Source organism: Hipposideros armiger, unplaced genomic scaffold (assembly GCF_001890085.2).
Source record: "Hipposideros armiger isolate ML-2016 unplaced genomic scaffold, ASM189008v1 scaffold_676, whole genome shotgun sequence".
Taxonomy (NCBI): domain Eukaryota; kingdom Metazoa; phylum Chordata; class Mammalia; order Chiroptera; family Hipposideridae; genus Hipposideros; species Hipposideros armiger.
In genome coordinates, this window is record NW_017732026.1 from 230,900 (window position 1) to 253,103 (window position 22,204).

Genomic DNA, 22,204 nt, shown 5'->3' on the forward strand with positions numbered 1-22,204 from the left:
TAGGAGTCAGAAATTCTTTAAATAGCATATAAAAACATCCTCACAAAAAAATAGGGTAAAGTGGAAAAGTGACAACATGACTGGCATGGTTTAAAATATATGGAGAGCCTTTGAACAGAGAAGGCTGTAGCTGTAGAAGAAGGCATGAATTTAGGACTGAAACAGGATATAAATGGACCGACGAGGAGGGTGAAAGAAAGCTTTGGGAAGATAAGAGTTGATGGATGACCATGAATTCTAATGAATTTCAAGAAAGATATATTTAGGGAGAGGGAACAAAGTCATAGGGGCAAGATAGAGTGCTGAATTTCAGAAATTAACTTGTTGAGCAGTTACTGCTTCCCTGAGTCATACCTTTATCAAGTGAGGCATGGATAAGTTGAACATGGAAGAGTAGAAAACAGAAAGAGGTGATGATTTTTTAGCACTGAACAAAAATTCCCAGCTCAACACTGCTTCTCTCCATAAATACAACAAACAAATAAACTACCAAATTCTTTCATCTTTAATAATGGTACATCTGTCTGGATTGCTTCCTACCAGGATTTAGGTATTTAGATTCATATTTATGTATTTATCAAATATACATCTACAGAGGGTGCCAAAAAATGTATAAACATTTTAAGAAAGGAAAAAACTGAATTAAAATTATAATGCTCAATATATACAGATAACAAAAGATGAATACAAATCACGTGTATACATTTTTTGGCACCCCTGGTATAATGTTCATAATCTTCAGTCTTGCACTATTAAGAGAATTACAAGGTAGTAGGTTTTTATAAGGTTCCTCTATATGTGGAGATATATACTTAACAAATAAAAAACTATTACGTTTTTCAAGATTCTTTTAATCTTTTTTTTCTCCCCACAGCAGTTAGTACAGTTTCTTACACATAAAAGCAACATGGTAAATGTGCATTGCACTCAATTATATATATACACATCAATAGAAAATAAGAATAACATAAACAATACCAATTCAAGGTGATAAATGCTGAAATTGATATAGATGTATATCTATTTCATATGTATATATGTATAAAGATGAATATAGACTGTTGGGTCCTTAAGGACTTCCTACAATGCTAAACAGAAAGATTAGAGAAAGGCAATTAGGCATTTGGAAAGAGAATAAGAGGCATAAGAAAGGAAAAGATGGTCAGGACGATACAGAGACCACTGTCAATCCAGGCCACCGAGACACATTTGTTGTTTTCTTAGATGTTTCTATTATAGTACAATCTCCTGTTGCCATCGATTCACTAGCACTTTCAATATGAAATTGGGGTTGGGTTTCAGATACTATGGCCACAGAGAGGTATTCAGAGGACCATTTCTTCTACAGTTTAATAATATTTAGCAGAAAATAGTTTGCAAATTGCCAGTGGTCACTGTCTTCAAGGCTGGTCTTCCTTCCAGCTACTCAGGTATTTGTTGCAGCCTGTCTCCAACTCAAGCATTTATCATAGAATTTCCTGGCTGTAAACTCATCTGTGTAGGTGACAAAGAGGCTCGTTCTGTTGGGTACTAGAGCCACTACACAGAATAGCAATCAAGTAGTGACACCAAAATCACAAAATCATCTCTTAACCTCATTAACTAATAGTCACTTTAATTATTACTACTGTCTAATTGCCCATTTAGGAAAAAAATATCATTATCATTTACTTTTTTAAATGGGTAATCCACCTGTCATTGAAAACAGGGCTTAATCTTAAGGTAAAAAATATGCCTTTAAATTATAAGCAATCTACAAAAACACTTAAAAATACTTTACACTTAAGCCATTCTGACCCATATAGGTTTCCAAGCATAAAAATTTTAGGAATAATCATGCAACTGAAAAAACAATAGTTAATTTTATCAATTTCAATTAACAAATCCTCAGTTTAGTTTCGTAAGTCATACTTTGCAAAACTTCTAAGAATTTACCTCTGAAAACCAAAGAGTTTGGATAAAGTAAATTAACATCTAGTATAATCAGCATATAAAGACTAATCAAAACTAATGCATTAATACTCACTTTCGTTTTTCCCTTTATCAACCAAAAAAAAAATAACAAAGTAAATACTATGGGCCTCACTACTTTCGTAATGAATTTCTATTAAGTAACTTTATGGATGCTTTATTACATAAAATATATTTATATTGATAATTTTAAATACAAAAAATATGACTACTGACAACAATAACTATGATTATGGTTACAACTTATTAAACACTGAGTCCAAGTGTTTATGCTCTTACCAAACACTGCGATGACATGGTTATATAAATTATCCCATTATCATCTCTCAATTTATTTATAAGGAAACTGAAACTTGGAAAAATCAAGCAATATATTGATAAATCCTTGAGCTAAAATTTGAACCCAGGCCTACCTGGCTTCTGAGCCAGTACCTACTCTACCACCCTGCCTATAAAAAACAACTGATTATCCCTTTCTAACATGAGAAATTGAGTCCTGTGCTAGTGCTTGTATTCCTCTTATAAACTAAAAGTTACCCAAACCGAAGCACAAATCTGATGCCAGACGAGCCAGCTGGTTTCTCTGACTCCAGCTGCAGAAATGATCTGTAACTCTTGTCTACTATTCCCCCAAACTGTGACACTACTCTGAAGCTCGCAGATGTACGAGAGGAAATCAGTGTCTACACATCCATCTGCATAGGTAAGTTATGCTTCAAGAAAGGATGCCTATTTGGGTCCCTTTCCCTGAGAAACCTTATTGTTCAGTGAATAAAAAGAAAATTCCTTTTCTCAAAGGGAGATATGACTGAAACAGAAGATGAGGTTGAGAGTTTGTTTTTTGTTTTTTCCTTTCTAGTCTCATTTTTATGCCTTAAATATTTTCCTCAATAAATCACACATATAGTTCAAATAGGAATTGAAGACAACTAGGTGAAAGAGAAGAGACAAAAGAAGTTAAGGTAAGAAAGAGCATGGATAGATCTTGAGATTATTATGCTAACTGAAATAAGTCAGACAGAAAAAGTTGAGAACCACATGACTTCACTTATATGTGGGATATGAAATTGAAAGTAACAAAGGAACAAGACAAACAAATAAAGAAACAAAAACTGATAGACACAGATGGTAGTTTAGTGGTTACCAGAGGAAGGGGAAAGAGGAATCATAGAAGAAGTTAAAGGGGGTTAAATATATGGTGATGGAAGGAGAACTGACTCTGGGTGGTGAACACAAGATGTGATATATTGATGATGTATTATAGAATTGTAAGCCTGAAATCTATGTAACTTTGTTAACAATTGTCACCCCAATAAATTTTAATTAAAAAAAAAAGAAAGAGCACACAAGAACTTCCTCAAGACACCAAGAACATCTGGGAACTTCTGGCTATTAAGAACACAGGAGAAAGGGCTGAGTAAGATAAATTAAGTGAGGCCAAGGCATGAGAGTTAGGAATAAACACTGGAGTATTGGAAAATATTAAGTATTATATTTTCTGTATTATTTAGCTTATTAAAATGAAGTGACAAATTGCCTCTACTTATTAACATACCTAAATAAAATCAGAGCAATCTATATAAAATGATGAATTATAATCAGAATAATTATAAGAATCATATGTGTTAGGCACTCTATATGATGTGCTTTATTTAATCTAAAAGGAGCCTTAAAACATAGGCCGTATTGTAATATTCATTTACATTTGGAGAAACTGAGCCCTACAAGAAGTCAAACAACTTGCTGAAGGACACGCAGCTATTAAATGGCAATACTGGAATTTGAAGCCAGGCAGCTCGATTCCACAGACTGGATAACATCCTCTGCATTCAGTTGTTATGTTATTTTCATTTTTACTATTCCTAATAAGGTTCTGATAGAATTCTAGACATTTTTAAACACCATCGTAGCAATATGCTGGCTGGGATCTTAATAAGGAAAATAACTACTAACTCTCAGGAATGCAATGCTACATCGATATCAAGTTAGTTAACCATGATCTGTTAGGTGCCTCTGTGCCCATACTATAGAGTCTTATAGAAAGTATGGATAAATTGTATTCCAAAGTCAGTTTCAAGTTGGAAAAACCTAAGAGTTAGGTTTGCTGAGCATGGGAGCTACCCCTACTGGCCATGAATCCAGGAAGGCAGCCTAATGGGAGCGATATAAATATCACCAATTGTTTCAGCAATGGAAATAACCATTTTCTCCATATTGCAGAAACAACTGATGAAGAACATAGGGCTTATATGCAGCAACATACAGGTCCCTTAAGGATATTATGGTAATAAACCAGTCACAGAAAGACAACTACTACATGATTACACTTTATGAGGTATCTAAAATTGTCAAACTCATAGAGTTCGAGAGTATAACGGTGGTTGACAGGGGCCAGTAGGAAGGGGACATGGGGAGTTGCTATTCAATGTGTCAAAAGTTTCAGTTATAAGGGAGAATAAGTTCTACAGATCTGTTGTACAACAGAGTGCCTGTGGTTAATGATACTGTATTGTGCACCTAAAATTTTGTTGAGAGGAGAGCTCATGTTAAGTGTTCTTCCCACTATAAAAACATTGCTTTTATGAAACTAGCATAACTTTGATATACCAAATATATCCCAAAGAAAGAAAATCATACACCAATACCATTTTAAAAAAGAGCATAGGGCTTCAGTAATTGCTAAGCAGACATGAACAAAATTATACGTGTCACTATTCCCAGTAGTAACAGTGAGTTCAATTTGGGATGGAAGAAGTATAAAAAATCATATATCCCTCCATATTATTAATGTTGGTGTCTTTGGGGGTTTCATACAACTGAGAGCTGCCCCCGTTAACTAGATGCGTAGGACTTCTGTTGGATTTTTTAACCAAGATGCTGTCATGTGAGACATAAGAAAAATTATAAAATGTTTCATTTTCTTTATTTCAAAAAGAAATTAGAATACTTACATTATTAACAGAAGAGCATACTTGTTTCGGTCCATAAAATCTTTGGGCAAGGACAACTGTAAAGGAAGTTCTTTTAAAGGAAGAGAAAAATATTAAAGATGAAGAGTCAATTTTATGTAAAACTATAAGATGCAGAGAAAGTTGTTCTTAAATAACATAGCATACACAAAACTTTACCATAGTCATCAATAGAAACCATTTTAACTTCTGACTTTACTATCTTCTTCTTCAGGATAGCCTCCTTCAGCATAGAATTGCTTTCCAATATAATATATTCTGTAAATGAAAAAGGGTAGTGTAAATGCAAATCTGATCATGTTACCACTCCATTTATGAATATTTAAGAGAACACAAAATTATCTAGCATACACTCAGATGAAATTCACAATGCCAGCACTCCAATGCAAAATTACAAAGCATGCAAAAAAAGTCAGAAAAATACCACCCATGATGAGTACATAATTTAATCAATGGAAATAACCCAGAAATGACACAGATTATATGGATAGACAATTACATTAAAACAGAGACTATAATTATATTACACGTGTTCAACCAGGTTAAAAAACAAAGGATGAGGATGTTAAGGAGAAATATAAAAGAAATTTAAAAAAGAAAGACACAAGTTAAATTTGGAAAAATAAAAACTGCAAAATCTGAGATACATGAAAACCATGAGATCTAAGATGAAAAATACTGGGTGGAATTAATAGCATATTAGATACTGCAAAAAATGATTAATAAGTCTAACAATATAGCAATAGACAATATAAAAACTAAAACACCAAACCAAAAAAAAAATAGAGGAAGAACTGACAAAGAAAGCATCAGTAACTTGCTGGAATTTTGATTGATATATTAAACCTATACATTTATTGGGGAAATTTTACATACTAAAAATAGTGAGTCATTTAACCCATAAATATGTATGTGTGTGTATATATATCCATTTGAGTCTTTAATTTCTCCCAGCAATATTTGCTTGCATTGAGAGGACTTAAACCTTTTTGTTAGGTTCATTATTGGATAGTATATGACTTATGATTTTATTTTAAATAATATTTTGAACTACTTTTTAATTTTGCATTACATATAGTTTATAGTTGATTTTGTATATTGATCTAACCTGTAAACATAATATATTCACTCATTATTTATAATAGTTTTGTGAGTGTGTGTATTTCAAATATTTTTTCCTTTATTTGTTTTCTGTTTACAAGGATGACTTCTACAAATAAAGAAGTCTTTTTGCTCATATATATATATATATATATATATATATATATATATATATATATATATACATATATATATATATATATATATATATATATATTTTTTTTTCCTTTCCTCATTTCACTGGCCAAGTGCTCTAAAATATGTTGCATAGAGGGGGTGAGAGCAGACATTCTTTACATCTCCCCAATCTTAGNTATATATATATATATATATATATATACATACATATATATATATACATATATATATATATATTTTTTTCCTTTCCTCATTTCACTGGCCAAGTGCTCTAAAATATGTTGCATAGAGGGGGTGAGAGCAGACATTCTTTACATCTCCCCAATCTTAGGAGAAAAGCACTGAGTCTTAACATTAAATATTACGTTAGTGGGAGTGTTTTTGTAGATACCATTATCAAGTTAAGAAATTTCTATTTTTTCTGAGTTATTAATATTTATTATTATTTTCAAATGAATCATTTACTTTTTTCTAAATTCTTTGAGTTTACAGTATAATATAGTGAATTGCATTGATTGATTATTGAATGCTATAGCAATCATTGATTCCTCAGGTAAACCCCACGCAATCATATTATACTTTTATAAATTGCCAGATTTTACTTGCTAGTATTTTGTTAAAACATTTTGTACTTATATTTATAATAAAATATTAATTTTTTGTCCTGGTAATATCTATGTTGGATTTGGAATCCAGTTAATGCTGTCCTTATATTTTTTAAGAGTTTATGTAAGCTTAGTATTAATGTATTAAATATTGCACAAGATGCACCAGTGAAGCTAAATGAAATGGGAGTTTTCTTTGTGGAAAGAATGTTAATTGTGAATTAAAATTTTTAGCAGGTAATGGGATTTTAAATATTGTATTTCTTCCTGTTTGAATATTTAACAATTTATGTCTTTTAAGAAATGTACCCATTTCATATATGATGTTAAATTTACTGCCATAAAATTCCATGTAATATTCCATTATTATCCTTCTAGTGTTTGTAGGATCTGTTAACATCATCTATTTCACTAATAAAAATCGTAATGATAGTATACTTTTTCTTCTATGACTCTATCTAGAATTTTATTGATCTTTTTAAAGAAAAATCTTTTAGTTTTTATACATTTTTGTCTACTGCTAGTCTATTTTCTATATAATTTATTTCCACTTTTATCTTTATCATTTACTTCCTTCATCTTACTTTGTGCAAATTTGCTCTTCATTTTCTAGTTTCTTAAGATGGAAACTTAGATAAGTGATTTTCAAATTTTCCTTTTTTATAACATAACTATTTAGAGCCATAAATTTCTTTCTAATTACAATGTTAGGTATCCCCAAATTTGTATTCGTTGTGCTTTCATGTTCATTTGGCTCAAAATATTTTCTAAGTATTTTTCTAAATTCTTCCTCAAACCATGTGTGTTTTAGAAGTGCAAGTCTGATGGCAAAACATTCTCAGCTTCTTTTCTTCTTGATTCTTTATTTTGGCTTCACTTGTGTTGGTTATTCTTGGTTGTGGATTTTGTTTCATTTTGTTTTCCATCATCATTGTCAGCATTTTGCTCTATTGCCTTTTCATTTGCTTTCTTTTGAGGAGAAGTCCTCAGCCATCCTTGGCTTTGTTGTTATTTATATAATGTGCACATCTAATGTGTTTTTTTTATTTTTGATGATTCAATTTTTTTTCTCTTTATCACTATTTTTCTATTGGGATTTTCCTGCTTGAGGTTTGCTGAGTTATTTTATATTTTCACCAGATTTGGATTTGGCGATTGTTTCATACAATATTTTTCCATGTCATCTTTTCTAACTCCAATTAAAATTATTATAGATATTGGTCTAAATCACCTTAGGCTCTGTTCATTTCTTTCACTCTTTTTTTCTCTGTGTTTGGAAGTTTCTATTAAGAATGTTTCAAGTTCACTGATCTTTTCTTCTGAAGGGTTTGATTTGCTTTTAATATTTCCCAGTGCAGTTAAGTGGAGATGGTGTATGAGAGATTCACAGTGACTTCTATTCAAGAGTCCTAGCAACCTGAGATGACTCCACAGAAATAAAGCTGGAGGAATAGCTACTCCAAAATCACATTCTCCCTTCTTCAGTCATCTACATGATTCACTTTCGCTGAACCCAGGTGGCAGCCGTATGGCAACAGAACCTTAGTCATCCACACACACTATTTCTGGGGCAGAGACCAAGGCACAGGATAACAGAGATAGAGTGGTTCTGGAAGGACAAATGGAAGATATTCAGTGCACTAATTAATATTCCATTAAAGTTTATTTACGAATTCCCCTCTTCTGTTATTTATATCTTTTCAGTCTCATCAATAGTGCTGTTACATTTTCTCTATTTAGAATGATTTCTTCCATATGAACCATTAGAAGGAAAAATTCTGGATAGAGAAATGTAAAATATTTAAGGCTTGTAACTGAGTTATTTTTTCAGAATATTTGTTATGATACATATTTCTACCAGGAGGTTAAGAGATCCTCATTATATTCTCATTAGCAATGTAAATTTTTTGATGCTAACAATTTGTTAGAAAATTACACTGCAGTATTTTACTTTGCGTTTCTCTGATAACTAGTGGGTATACGTTTTCCAGGTTTGTTAAATAATTTCATTTTTCTTTTTTCAATTTTCTGTTCATGCCTTATTCTACTTCATGTGGCCCCCAAAATTAGTTATAACTGATTCATTAGTGTAACGAAGATTAATCAGAAGATCCATTAGCCCAAAGATTTACTTGCAATTGAATGTAAATTTTATCTTAATAATTGTCTTTTGAAAGAAAATTTAAGCACCTGATCACTGTTCACAGCTCATTTTTATTTTTCTTGACCCTAAAATGATCAAAATTGGCTTATAAATGGGAAAACAGAAAGATTTCATTTAGAGAAAAATATTTCATGATTTGCAGCAAAATTTATTAGAAAACAATATTGCCTTGTAACAGTAGAATAAAATTAAGTCAGATTTGAAATTTTAAAAAAAATCATCATTTTTGATAGACTATATAAGGTAACACAAACAGTTGCCTTTAATTGAGTTCATCTTATGTTGCAACTACATCTCATCCTCACAGAATATTCATTTGATAATTTGCCTTCAAGGAAATTGATGCTATGAGATATATTTTTTGAGCTTTTATTATTATGATGATGATGATGATGATGATGATGATGATGATGATGATGATTAGTTTCAGGTGTACAAAACAATGCAATAGTTATCCTTTTCGCCCCTCACAAAGTGACAACTCCCCTGCCCCATCCACTGACCCCCCACCCCCAATATCATATCTATCTATTACAATTCCATTGATGCCATTCCCACATTGTACTCCACATCCCATGACTATATATGTATTAAATTATAGTTGGCATATAATATTATTCAACTGCAGCTTCAGATGTACAGTGCAGTAGTCAGGCCTCTACACCATCCATGAAGTGGTCCCCCTGACAATACATGAGACCATCTGGCCCCCTAAAAAATTTTACAACACTATTGATTATATTCTCCAAATGTCTTTTCTATCCCTGAGGCAATATTGTAGTTAACCAATTTATGTTGTCTCATCCCTTCCCCTTCTCCCTTATCCCCACCCCCGCCCCATCTAGCAACCATCAGTTTTTCCTCTGTGTCTCAGAGTCTACTTCTGTTTATATTGCTCATTTATTCAATTCTTTAGATTCCACATATAAGTGAGATTATATGGTATTTGTCTTTCTCTGACTGACTTATTTCACTTAGCATAATGTTCTCTAGGTCCATCCATATTGTTGCAAATGGTANTGTTCTCTAGGTCCATCCATATTGTTGCAAATGGTACAATTTCCTTATTCTTTATAGCTGAGTAATACTCCATTGTGTAAATGTACCACAGTTTCTTAATCCAGTTGTCTACCAATGGCCATTTCGATTGTTTCCAAGTCTTGGCTATTGTAAATAGCCCTGATGCTATGAGATATTAACTTTTCCCAGATCTTCTAAAGGGTATATGAAGGACTTATTTTATACACTGGTTTTTCTATCTAAAAAATTCAACCTTCTTTCTGTTTTATCAAATATATCATCTTTATTATGTTTATTGGTATTGTTAGTGTTAATACTTAATATATTTAATTTGCTTACCATACTTCTTTAAGATTTATACTGATTAGCAGAAGCTAAAATATGTGCTAATCTATTTACAACCACACAAAACTCCATTACAAAGCTAGAAATTTTGTCTTTTTTCTACAATAGAACAGGCTGGAAGTCTTCAGATGGTAATATTTGAAGGATAAAAAAGGTCTTTCTCTGTTCTCTAAAAACGACATTGTAACCTAACATTGAACTTTTATGTCTGCAACTCCTTTAAGTGAAGGCATCTAAGTAATACTCCGACTTATAAATATAAGTATGTGATATGAGAGACAAAAGCACAATAGATAAGGTGCCATCATATATTAGTGATTACAAACCCTATTCTGGAGTCAGACTGTCTCATCTGATTCCTAGCACTGCCACCTATTAATATGGCTCTTGCCAAGTTAATTAACCTCTTTGTGACTCAGTTTCCTCACCTTTAAAATAAACTTATAAAATTAACTGTCCAGGAGGTTTTCTGAGGATTAAATAATTTAATAAAGATAAGCCTAATTTATTAGATTATAGTAGCCTAAAATAAATCATCAGAGCATTAAGATTATTGATTAAATAAATGTTTTAAATTGCAATAAGGAAAACAAAGATGGAAAAAAATTTTTAAAAAAGGAAGGCAAGAAGCAATTTGGCTATTCATTTTTAAGATTAGCTCAACTGTGTATTAACTTATGCACTTTACTATAAGTTCTCAAAAACACTGGCTATATCTTACTAGCAAAAAACACCTCGCCTCTTTCACATTGCTTGATAAAGTAAGTGCTCACTCAATAGATGATGGACAGTTGAGTAAATATACAAAAGAGTAAATGTATATATAAAATTAGGAAGCCCTGAATATCTGGAACAAATAGGATTAAAATATTTAAGATAATATGTTTTTCATAATTTTTCCCAGAAGTACACATAATGTGTTGCTCTAAAGGAATAATACATATGAGGTTCAGGAATGAATGAGTTAAAGCCATTTCAGTAGGCTGAAATATACCTAAATGAGCTTCAACAATCACTCCTCATTTCATTTAGACATAGTAGACACCCTATTTCAGGCATTTAAGATCCATCTTCAGTTATAATGCGGCTAAAACGACTTGCTTTACTGTTCCTCTTACATACACAGGTCAAGTGGATAGTGCCTACCCAGCTTTCCCCATGCCAGGGACTCCTCTGAAGAAGGTTCTATAGAATATGACACTCAGAATAAATAATACAATACCTAAGGCCAATGCCAACCACAACTATTCTGCACTATGTTTGTGTACTTACTTGTTGGGTTGTCCGTGCTATGTAGGCTGACCACTGGGACCCCTGGACCTGGATTTCAAAAATATATGTATTAAAAGTTCTAAATATATCTGAGTCATAATTACTGAAAAGACTATAAGACAGTTATTATTTTTTTTTTCCAAATGAAAGCTTTCACAGTTAAAATGTAATGAAACAGAAACCAGACAACTAGATTTTACTCCTTTCTATGGATATTTTATTCAAAAAAGTAAGAACATAGGGGTAAAGAAACTATTTGCATAGATTGTTGTTAAGATTCTCCCTTCTCCAAAATGCCCTTATACTTGTATATTTCTATGGTTTTAGCCAATCTTATGCACCTTGCTCTCTCTTTCTCTAGTCTTTTATAGACTAGTCATTGATGTTCAGAAAGCTGATTTTCAACCCTGTGACCCCCTATCCACTCATCCATGATTAAATTCCATTTACCATTCAACCAAGAAAGAATGCAAGCATGCTAGAAATATTTCATCCACAAGCTAAATAAAAAATTGGAGCTAATTATATATTAATTAAAAAATACATTTACTAGAATCACCAGTTATTTCAAAGATATTGGTTAATTTAGGTGCAACCATAAGATATTATCTTGAAACTTCACTTCTCTAATTAACTTTCTAGAGGGCTAATGATTTTTCCCTGGTGTCATCAAACAAGTATTTTTCTCTTTTATTTGATTCATATCAGATATCAAGAGAAAAAGTAACTAAAAAGAACAAGTGTTGGTCTAGTTCTCAGGGTGTCTTTAAAACAGGACAGCTTAAGGTACCAGCTGAAGCAGTAAAATTCAATTTTACTTGAGTTTACATCACATTGGAAATACAGAATCCTATTAAAGGGACAATGATTTATATCAATATAACCTATAACCTGGAGCTACTATATCCCTACGTAGGGCTATAGCATACTGTTTTCAATGAAGAAGTAATTGGGGTGAATGTAATCTCTTGGAATAGAAGGGGACTAGACACAGGGAATTAAATTTCTGTAAATCCTAAATCTCTTAATAACCAAGCCATTATTTTAATATGACTATTGCTTTGTCTAAAGACTGGGTAAATTAGTTTGTTATGACAGCATGATTTTGCTGATGTAAATATGTTTTTCACTTTTTTAAAAGGTCCATGTTCAAAAAACCCTTATTGATCATGTGTACATGTGGACTTACTCCCAATTTTTAATTTTAAATGAAGTATGTGAATACAATTTACATCTCAGTAAATCCATAATATACATATATATATATATATATATATTTATATAACTTTTTGACAAAAACTTATAAATTAAAAATATCAAATCATGTAGCTAGAGAGTAATAAGTACTAATGATAGTAATAGGCACTGATTAAAAAAATCAATGAAATAAATTTTATCAGAAATCATCTACTACCTTTACAGAATAATAAGAAATGTTGATTCGTGGGACTAAAACTGGCACCGAAATATGTACATTGTTCTTTCATAAAACTACATGAAATGCATTGACGATTCAATAATCCTTCAGTAGAAGCACTGGGGAAAGAAAAAGAAAGTTTAGAAATGTTACCATTCCAGGTACTTGAATGTGTGGCATCTGAATTTAAATAGTAACATAAACAGAGGAGCTATAGCATTACTTACATCAAAGTTCCTAGCAAATTATGACTTACCATATAAATACAAAGTCAATTTACATTACTAATGTTAAGACATACACATATTTCTTCTCTGCAATATAATTAAAATTATGTATACCTGTATGCATGTCATATGTATATATGCTTATAAATAAAGAAACTGATTTCCACAGGACTCAATATATCTTATTCTTAACTGCATTTTCTGTATAGATATTTCTTTGTAAAGTCTTAAAAGGAATTGCCCACAGAGACTAGCATAAAATCACCATCAATAGGCATTAGTTGAAAGACCTAATAAATGTTTTCAAAAATTACACACACAAAAATCAAACTCATTATTTACTAAGTTCAACATTCTAAACATTAGAATTTGATATTAGTGTCAAAATATATATACGAACATTAACAATCATACATACTTTGGAACATCAGGGAAGTAGGTAAAAAGAAAAACAATCATCTCTTTATTTTACAAATAATGGTGATTAAGGTCAGAGTTTTGAAATATATCCCCAAGGTTACATTTCATATATAGAATCATTTATTTTTTAAACAAAGATGAATCATAAATTATTTATGATGATAAATAAAAACACTGTTGAAGATACAGTTAATAAAACTTAACTGGACAAAATAGTCTCAATTTTATTTTAGAAGAAAACATAATTTTGGATATACATTTGTAAATTAATCATAGTCATGCTGATTTTAATGTGCAATATGCTGTGGGCATGAGGGTGGGAATGGAGTGCTGACGTGGATATCAGAGGCAGGTGAGGAAAAATGTTAAGTGTGATTCATAAAGTTATATTTTCACATTTGAAATATCTTGAGCTCATTATAATCCAAAATTTTCCTTTGTTAGTCAAGACGATTAATACACTTTAGGCACTTAAGTGCATTATTCAGTTTTACCCTTAGGATAATTTATAAAGCAGCCATAGCCAATTTTTGTATTTTTTAAATTGTGGTGTATATATATATATATATATATGTATGTATGTATTATATATGATAACATTTGCCATTTTAACCACAGATCTATAACCATCATCACAGAGAGATTAAGAATGCATGCCAGGTAATCACAGCTATTTAGTGACATAACCAAAATTTAAAACTTCTTCTCTCTTTATTCCTTCATATAACTTTTCAGATGCAAGTTCCCTAGAGATTGATATTGGTAGTTCTCATTATTTTGACTATGAAATTAGTGAAACAAAAAAATGCAAAATTTGAGACAAAATTGTACCACTGAATATGGTGGCAGTTCTGGTTCTGCAGGGGTATCAATCCCATAAATGAAGTCAACCAATTATTAATTTTATGGCCTAGACAAGACATTAATTGAGTTTTCTGGATTAAACACTAACATAATCTTACAGTGAAGCCAGTTGGCATTTGATGAGCTATTTAAGGGGAAATTTATTGGTACTACATTTTCTTTATAGCACAGCCTGCTACACTAGCACTAGTCACACACAGATATATTGACTGTTCTGCCTCGTCACTAGAAAGGTAAGACAAGCACACAAACCTAAGAAGTCATTGTGATTCAAATCACATTTGAGGCTGATAAAGGGAAGAGACATTGAAGCAGTTCCATTGGCTCGGCATGGCCAAGTCTCATTTTCTGATACTGTCATTTTTCTTTAAGAGTTTTATGAAATGAGAGAAATAAAACATTGATCAAGTATTTCCTTGTCTCTAAAGGATTGTTCGTGACTGCCAATATCAATCATAGTTTAAGTTTCAAGGACGGTAAGCTTCAGGTCACCAAAGAAACAAAAGGGACCAGTAGTTTAATTAAGACCTCTAAACTAAAGTTAGACTCCATCTCTTTAAATAAACACCTCTTCTTCCTTTGGAAGTCACTAGAATTGAGAATATGGGTTCCAGACCCTGATAGGAAAAACAGAGACTATGAAAATTATATATCAGGATAGCTCAGCTAAAAAAAAAAAAAAAAAGTGAAAATTATATATTGGGAGGCGTGATAAAAAGGAGAGACTTGCTTCAGATAGAAGCAATATATGTATAAATAAGAATATGTGGGTGAGTTAGAGGGAGTTAGGGCACTTTAAACATGCCTTTTTACTCTCAAAGGAAAGACTGGGGTACTTGGAAAGAATCTGTGGTGACACTTCTCCAAGCATGATGAATTTCTACTGAGAATATACCATGTCAGCTTTGACACTTTAAAACTGCAAAATGGAAATTAGAAAGTGTATATAAAGTCGAGTTAATACATTGCTTGCCAACAAAAATAAAAGTCATTTTTGTGAGGTCCTGCTGAAAGCTTTCTGAGTGAGGAGAGATTTTACACTAAATAGGTATGACCTTAAGTCCTTTTATGCACATAACTTTCCTTCTGGGAAAATTGGGCAGATGAAAATATTCTCTATGCATTGCTTCATTTTAGTCAGCAACAAGCATTCCTGGCTTAAATAACAATCTTAATGGGTTTTACACTCTATGGGGGAGGGAGGGGTAAAAAGAGAAGCTTCCACATGAGCCACTCTACTAAGTGTTCACAGTGCTTTTATTTTGTTCAGGAATAAATTGCATGTGTACAATATTAATGCATGGAAAATTTAAAATGAGGCTTAGCAGACACAAAGGCCACTGGGGAAAATATGTGAATGCCTGTGATGTGGGGAGTTGAAGTAAGCCTCAGGGGGAAAAAAAAAGATATTTGGAGACTGTAAAAGCAGGTGAGGGAAAAATATAAAGGAGCAGCAAGATGGTCTCCACTCTGGTTTCAACCCTTCAGGCTCACACAGGTCAGAGCTGAGGGATGGACCCAGTGCGTGAGGTTTTGTCATGCAGAGTGGGCTGCTCCCTAGCCATGTCAAAATAAAACCGAATTTTTCCATCCCATCATTAAGCTGTGTATCTGGCCATTGTGAACTCCACCTGTGTAGGGAGATCCCTGCACACGGCTTACCTGTACAGCTGCCTCCCGCGGGGAGAAGACTCCGTGCTCAGAAAGTAACTGCCCGGGAAAGAAAACAATACAAACATCAGATCAATGTTTGTCACGCTGTTTTCACTTGAATTTTCACACTGGCAAAGAATGAGCAAGGGCTTTTGTATTATTCAACCGCAGCACTTTGATCCAGTTGGGAAACATTTTTTGTCTTAAAATAGCGTCACACTTTTCCATGATCTCTCTCAATCTGTGTGTATGTGCGCATGTGTCTCTGTAAGTGTTTCTCCGGGTGAAAGATAGAGAGAGTTTTTAAAGAAAAGGTTGTTCTTTCCATGGCCAGGTGGTTTGGACTAGGACTGTGGTAGGCAAAACATACATCTGGCAGAAAGATTGCATCTGACAAACCTGACTTCCAACCTGACTGCAGAACCCCAAATGCTCACATTTTTTTAGTAGTTTCATCGTATGCCAAGATCCTTATCACTTCCCAGTTTCCTGATGTTAGGTGCCGTGTGTTAATTTGCTCACTTTTACTCTGCAAAGAAATAGACAATGTTGGTTTTCTTTTTATTTAAGCAGCATCTTTCTGGTGAACAAAAAATTACTAATTACCTGGGTTACTTTTGATTTTTTGATTCTCAACTAATATTCTGTTTCTCATTTTCCATCACAAGAATGCACACACATTCACATAAACATAGACCCAGGGAGGCCGGTGCCTCTATTCCTATGCTGTAGGAAAACCATTCAGAAAACACCTCTAGGTGAGGCTCCCCTGTGAAACATCTGGCGGTAAGATGCGATCTCAGCATTGCGTGCAGGCATAGGACTTTGATAAGTCTCATCTAAAATGAACAACAGTTGTGCAGTTTGGACAGCCTTAAATAAAACATTTCAGAATAAAATTTGTTTCAAATAAACACGAAGGGATATATATTTGTAACCTTTACACTATGTGCATCACTATAAAATTTGTTATTTTCACTCCATAATTTACTTCTGAGATTAATTCATGTTGGTGCTTGGAGGCATAGATTACTTTCACTGCTATATGGTATTTTATTGTATGAATATAGCATACTTTATCTGTTTTTTGACATTTTAGTGTTTCCAAATTTTTGCTCTTCAAAATAGGTTGCCTATGAACAGTTTTATTAATGTCACCTGATGCACATAGCAGGGTATTTTTTGAGACAAACACCAGGAAGTGGGATTGCTTGGGCAGAGGATATATATGTGCATTGCTTAACTAGTGACAATTTTTTAAAGTTGTCCCAATTTATCGTCTACTAGCAATATGCGTTCCTGTTGCTTCACATCTTCCTCACTTCCTCACTAAAAGTTAATCTCATCAGGCTATTTCAATTTTTTGTCAAACTCATGAGTATGAAATTGTATCTCTTCTTTTTTTTTATTGAGAAAACAGCCAAACCTACAGAAAGGTTGAATAGTACATGAGTACCTATACAATCCTTAACTAAATTGACAAACGGTCAACATTTTAAATATCTGCCCTCACCTCTTTTTCAGTTTGCTGAATCATTTGAAAGTAAGTTGCAAATATCAGGTGATTTCAGCTCTAAATACTTCAATACACATCTCTCAAAATTAAAAATATTTTCTCATATAAGCAAATAACATCATACCTATGAATATATTTTTTCTTTTTTTAAATTAAATTTATTGGGGGAACAATGGTTAGTAAAATTACATAGGTTTCAAGTGTATAATTCTGTAATGCATCATCTATATATTACATGGTGTGCTCACCACCCAGAGTCAGTTCTCCTTCTATCACCATAAAATTGACCCCTTTTACCCTCTTCTACCACCTCCCTCCCTCTTACTCTTCGGTAACCACTAAACTACCGTATTTGCCGGCGTATAAGACGACTGGGCGTATAAGACGACCCCCTAACATTTCCACTCAAAATACAGAGTTTGTTATATACTCGCCGTATAAGACTACCCCCTCTTCCGCACACCTTCCACACACCAAATAAAAGGTAAAACAATATCAGATTTGATTTCAACATTTTAATTTATATTCAAATGCTTATGACATGCAGGAAAACTGTCACAAGGCTGTATGTAATCAAACATATACATAAAACAGTGCAAGTTTATTACAGGCAAACATACCGGTAATTCACTAAAGAAAACACACTCTATAGACTGGTACCGTAGATTTTGCGAGTGTGGTAAAATCGCATAACAGCAAGATCGCATAACAGCCGAGCATACACCCAGCAGCGCTGCTGATGCCTGAACGGTATGTGGAATGAAGTGGGCGGGCATCGGGAGGCCACTATGGCATGGGGCAAGCACTATGGGCAGTCTATCTGAAGTGTACCTGGCGTATAAGACGACCCCCCACTTGGAGGCATATTTTTCAGGGCCAAAAAATCATCTTATACGCCGGCAAATACGGTATTGCTTGTGTCTGTGAGCTTTTGTTTCTTTGTTTATTTGTCTTGTTCCTTTGTTGTTTTCAGTTTTATATTCCACATATGAATGAAATCATATGGTTCTTAACTTTTTGTCTGACTTATTTTGTTTAGCATAATAATATCAAGATCCATCCACATTGTCACAAATGGCACTACTTCATCTTTTCTTATGGTAGAGTAGTAGTCCATTGTGTATATATGCCACAACTTCTTTATCCAATCATCTATTGAAGGGCACTTTGGTTGTTTCCATGTCTTGGCCACCATAAATAATGCTGCAATGAACATCAAAGTGCATATATCTTTACCATACATGTTTTCAAGTTTTATATTTTTTGGCTAGATACCCAGGAGAGGGATTGCTGAGTCATATGGTAATTTTATTCTTAATTTTTTGAGGAATCTCCATACTGTTTTGCATAGTGGCTGCACCAATTTACATTCCCTCCAACAGTGTATGAGGGTTCCTTTTTCTCCACAGCCTCTCCAACAATTGTTTTTATTTGTCTTGTTGATGATAGCCATTCTAACAGGTATGAGGTGATATCTTATTGTGGTTCTGATTTGCATTTCCCTAATAGCTAGTGAAGTTGAGCATTTTTTCGTATGTCTGTTGGCTGTCTATATATTTTCTTGGGGGAAGTGTCTGTTCAGGTCTTCTGCCCATTTTTAAATTGGGTTGTATTTTTTGTTGTTGTTGAGTTTTTTTGAGTTCTTTATATATTTTAGATATTAGCCCCTTATCAGCGGTGTTGTTTGAAAATATCTTCTCCCATTCAGTAGGTTGCTTCTTTGTTTTGTTGATGGTTTCTTTTGCTGTACAGAAGCTTTTCAGTTTGATATAGTCCCATTCATTTATTGGGTTGTCATAAAAGTCATGACATATTTTTTCCATGTTTTTCGTTGCAAAAATGCATCATGACTTTTCCAATAACCCAATATTTTAGCTTTTACTTCCCTTGCCTTTGAAGTCAATGAATATTTGCATTAATATAATCTAAATATATACTCTATTTTCTAATTTTCATAACTTCCCCAAGTTTCCCAAGTAAATTTATATAGAGATTAAGTTTTATACACACACACACACACACACACACACACACACACACAGTTCTGACGATTAGGTTTATGAACTTATTGCAATGACATTGCTAACCTTTTTTGATACCAAAGGTATTATTCATTATGAATTTGTACAAACTGGACAAATGGTTAACTAAGTTTACTATTTGGAAGTGCTGAAAAGGCTGTGTGAAAAAGTTAGATGACCTGAACTTTCGCCAACAATTCATGGCTCTTGCATCACAACAATGAACCCGCTCACATGGCACTGTCTGTGAGGGAGTTTTTAGCCAGTAAATAAATAACTGTATTGGAACACCCTCCCTGCTCACCTGATCTGGCCTCCAATGACTTCTTTTTTTACCCAAAGATAAAGGAAATATTGAAAGGAAGACATTTCGCTGACATTCAGGACATCAAGAGTAATACTACGACAGCTCTGATGTCCACTCCAGAAAAAAAGAGTTCCAAAATTGCTTTGAAGGGTGGACTAGGTGCTGGCATTGGCACATGCTTCCCAAGGGGAGTACTTCGAAGGTGACCATAGTGATATTCAGCATTGAGATATGTAGCACTTTTTCTAGGATGAGTTTGCCAACAGAACTGTCTGACCTTGTTGTGTGTGTGTGTGTGTGTGTGTGTGTGTGTGTGTGTGTGTGTGTGTATAATGTTAGGCATTTCATGTACATTTTTAAACTAGGGACCCAATCAAGGTTTAGATATAGCATTGAGTTTGTCCTCTCTTCAGTGTTTTTTAATATTTTAAAAGATTTATCATATCTTTTTTTACTTCTACAACATTAAGCATTTTTAAGGCTCTTGGTCTAGTGGTCTTTAGAACATCCAGCATTTTGGGTTTATCTATATGTTTTCTTATCATTTAATTTAGACTAAATATTTGGCAAGAATATTATATAGGTGATATTGGATTCCTCTTCTGCTTCATGTTAGGAAGCACACAATTACATGTCCTCCTACTCATGACAATGCAATTTACATGATAATCATGAGATATATTCGTTGGAAAAATACATTTTGCTGTGTAATTAAAAATTGAATAATACTTCCACATTATGCAAATAGATTTTTTTCCATAAATATTTCACTCAGTTTTGGCATCCATTCATGACCCTTCCCTATTTTTACCCTTCACATACATTAACTCTCTCCCTTTCCCTCCACCTCATATTACTATAGACTTAAACATTTTTTAATGCAATATGTTACTTTTCATTACTGTTTTTATTACTTAGGATGATAAAAGTGTCAAAATTTGGTTAGGGGAAATCCTTCAAGTCAAACCCTCTATTTTTTTTAAATGATTGCTTTGATCTTTGAGTATGTTATTGTTTTCTGAACAATAAGATGTTCTGAGAACATTTTACTTCCTCTGTCCCATATCTGTAATCAATCATTTCTCCAAGGAGGGTTTTTTTTTTCCTACTGGACTATGGTATTTAGATATCAATATTTGCAGTTAGGCATGCTCATTGCTACTCTAGTGTTATTAGTTCTGGACCTTTTCAGAGGAGGTAGATAAACAGATGACATTAGATAGACAAATAGGTAGATAGATAGATAGATAGATAGATAGATGATAGATAGATAGATAGAACATAGGCATATTTCCATATGTTTTCTCTCTGTGTATGTACACACTGTATGTATGTATTTTCTCAGTAATATCTCCAATTAAAATTCCTATCAGTTTGTTTTACATTAAGGTTTATTTGCTTCTCTTAGTATTTAAATTTAGGCTTTGCTGTCTTTATTTTTATTTCATTTTCTTTTAAAATATGTACAGGGATCAAAATATATTACATATATATATATATATATATATATGTACATATATACACGTGTGAATGTAATGTACAAGGTCTGACAATTAAGGTCACGAACTTGCCATCGCATGTTTACATTGGTGGCAATGTACAAACAGCTTGGTGAGGTTTCATAACCTTGGTATATCAGTGTCTCTCAGCTGTGTTCATATTGACATGTGGCAGTGTCTTGCTGATTGGCATTCATTATTATTATTGCCTATTTTTGTGTACCATTGTGAGAATGCCTGAGTTTGAATTAGAGCAACAAATAAGCATTAACATTTTTGTTCTTGGCAAGAGTGGAAGTGAAATCAGGAACATGTTAGTCCAAGTTTATGAGGATAATGCCATGAAGAACACGGCAGTGTACAAATGGATTAAACATTTTTCTGAGGGGAGAAAACACATCACTGATGAAAAGAGGTCAAGGTGGCCAGTAACGAGCAGAACTGATGAAAACACTGCAAAATTCATCAATTATGCATCAAAATCGTCAGCTGACTGTGGGAAGCATAGCAGACCAAGTAAACATTGATAGAGAAACAGGAAAATCTGAACTGAACATCTTGACATGAGAAAGGTGTGTGCAAAACTGGTCCCGAAGGAGCTCACTAATGAACAAAAGCAAAGGAGAGTCAAAGTTTGCCACATCGTTTTGAAGAGGCAAGATGATGTTTTGGGCCGTGTTATCACTGGTGATGAA

The 22,204-nt window shown here is 33.1% G+C and overlaps 1 protein-coding gene across 1 annotated transcript in view; it reads right to left on the bottom strand.

Annotated features, from left to right (window-relative positions):
* The window catches only part of DPP10 (dipeptidyl peptidase like 10), a 521,286-nt gene that overhangs the window by 28,300 nt on the left and 470,782 nt on the right, over positions 1-22,204 (bottom strand). Inside the window, exons 13-18 of the mRNA XM_019626422.1 lie at positions 16,604-16,695; positions 16,176-16,223; positions 13,000-13,121; positions 11,586-11,633; positions 5,100-5,198; positions 4,923-4,992 (exon numbers count right to left, since the gene is read on the bottom strand). Of these exons, the coding sequence (XP_019481967.1) occupies positions 4,923-4,992; positions 5,100-5,198; positions 11,586-11,633; positions 13,000-13,121; positions 16,176-16,223; positions 16,604-16,695 (479 nt within the window). The remainder of the gene's footprint in view (positions 1-4,922; positions 4,993-5,099; positions 5,199-11,585; positions 11,634-12,999; positions 13,122-16,175; positions 16,224-16,603; positions 16,696-22,204) is intronic.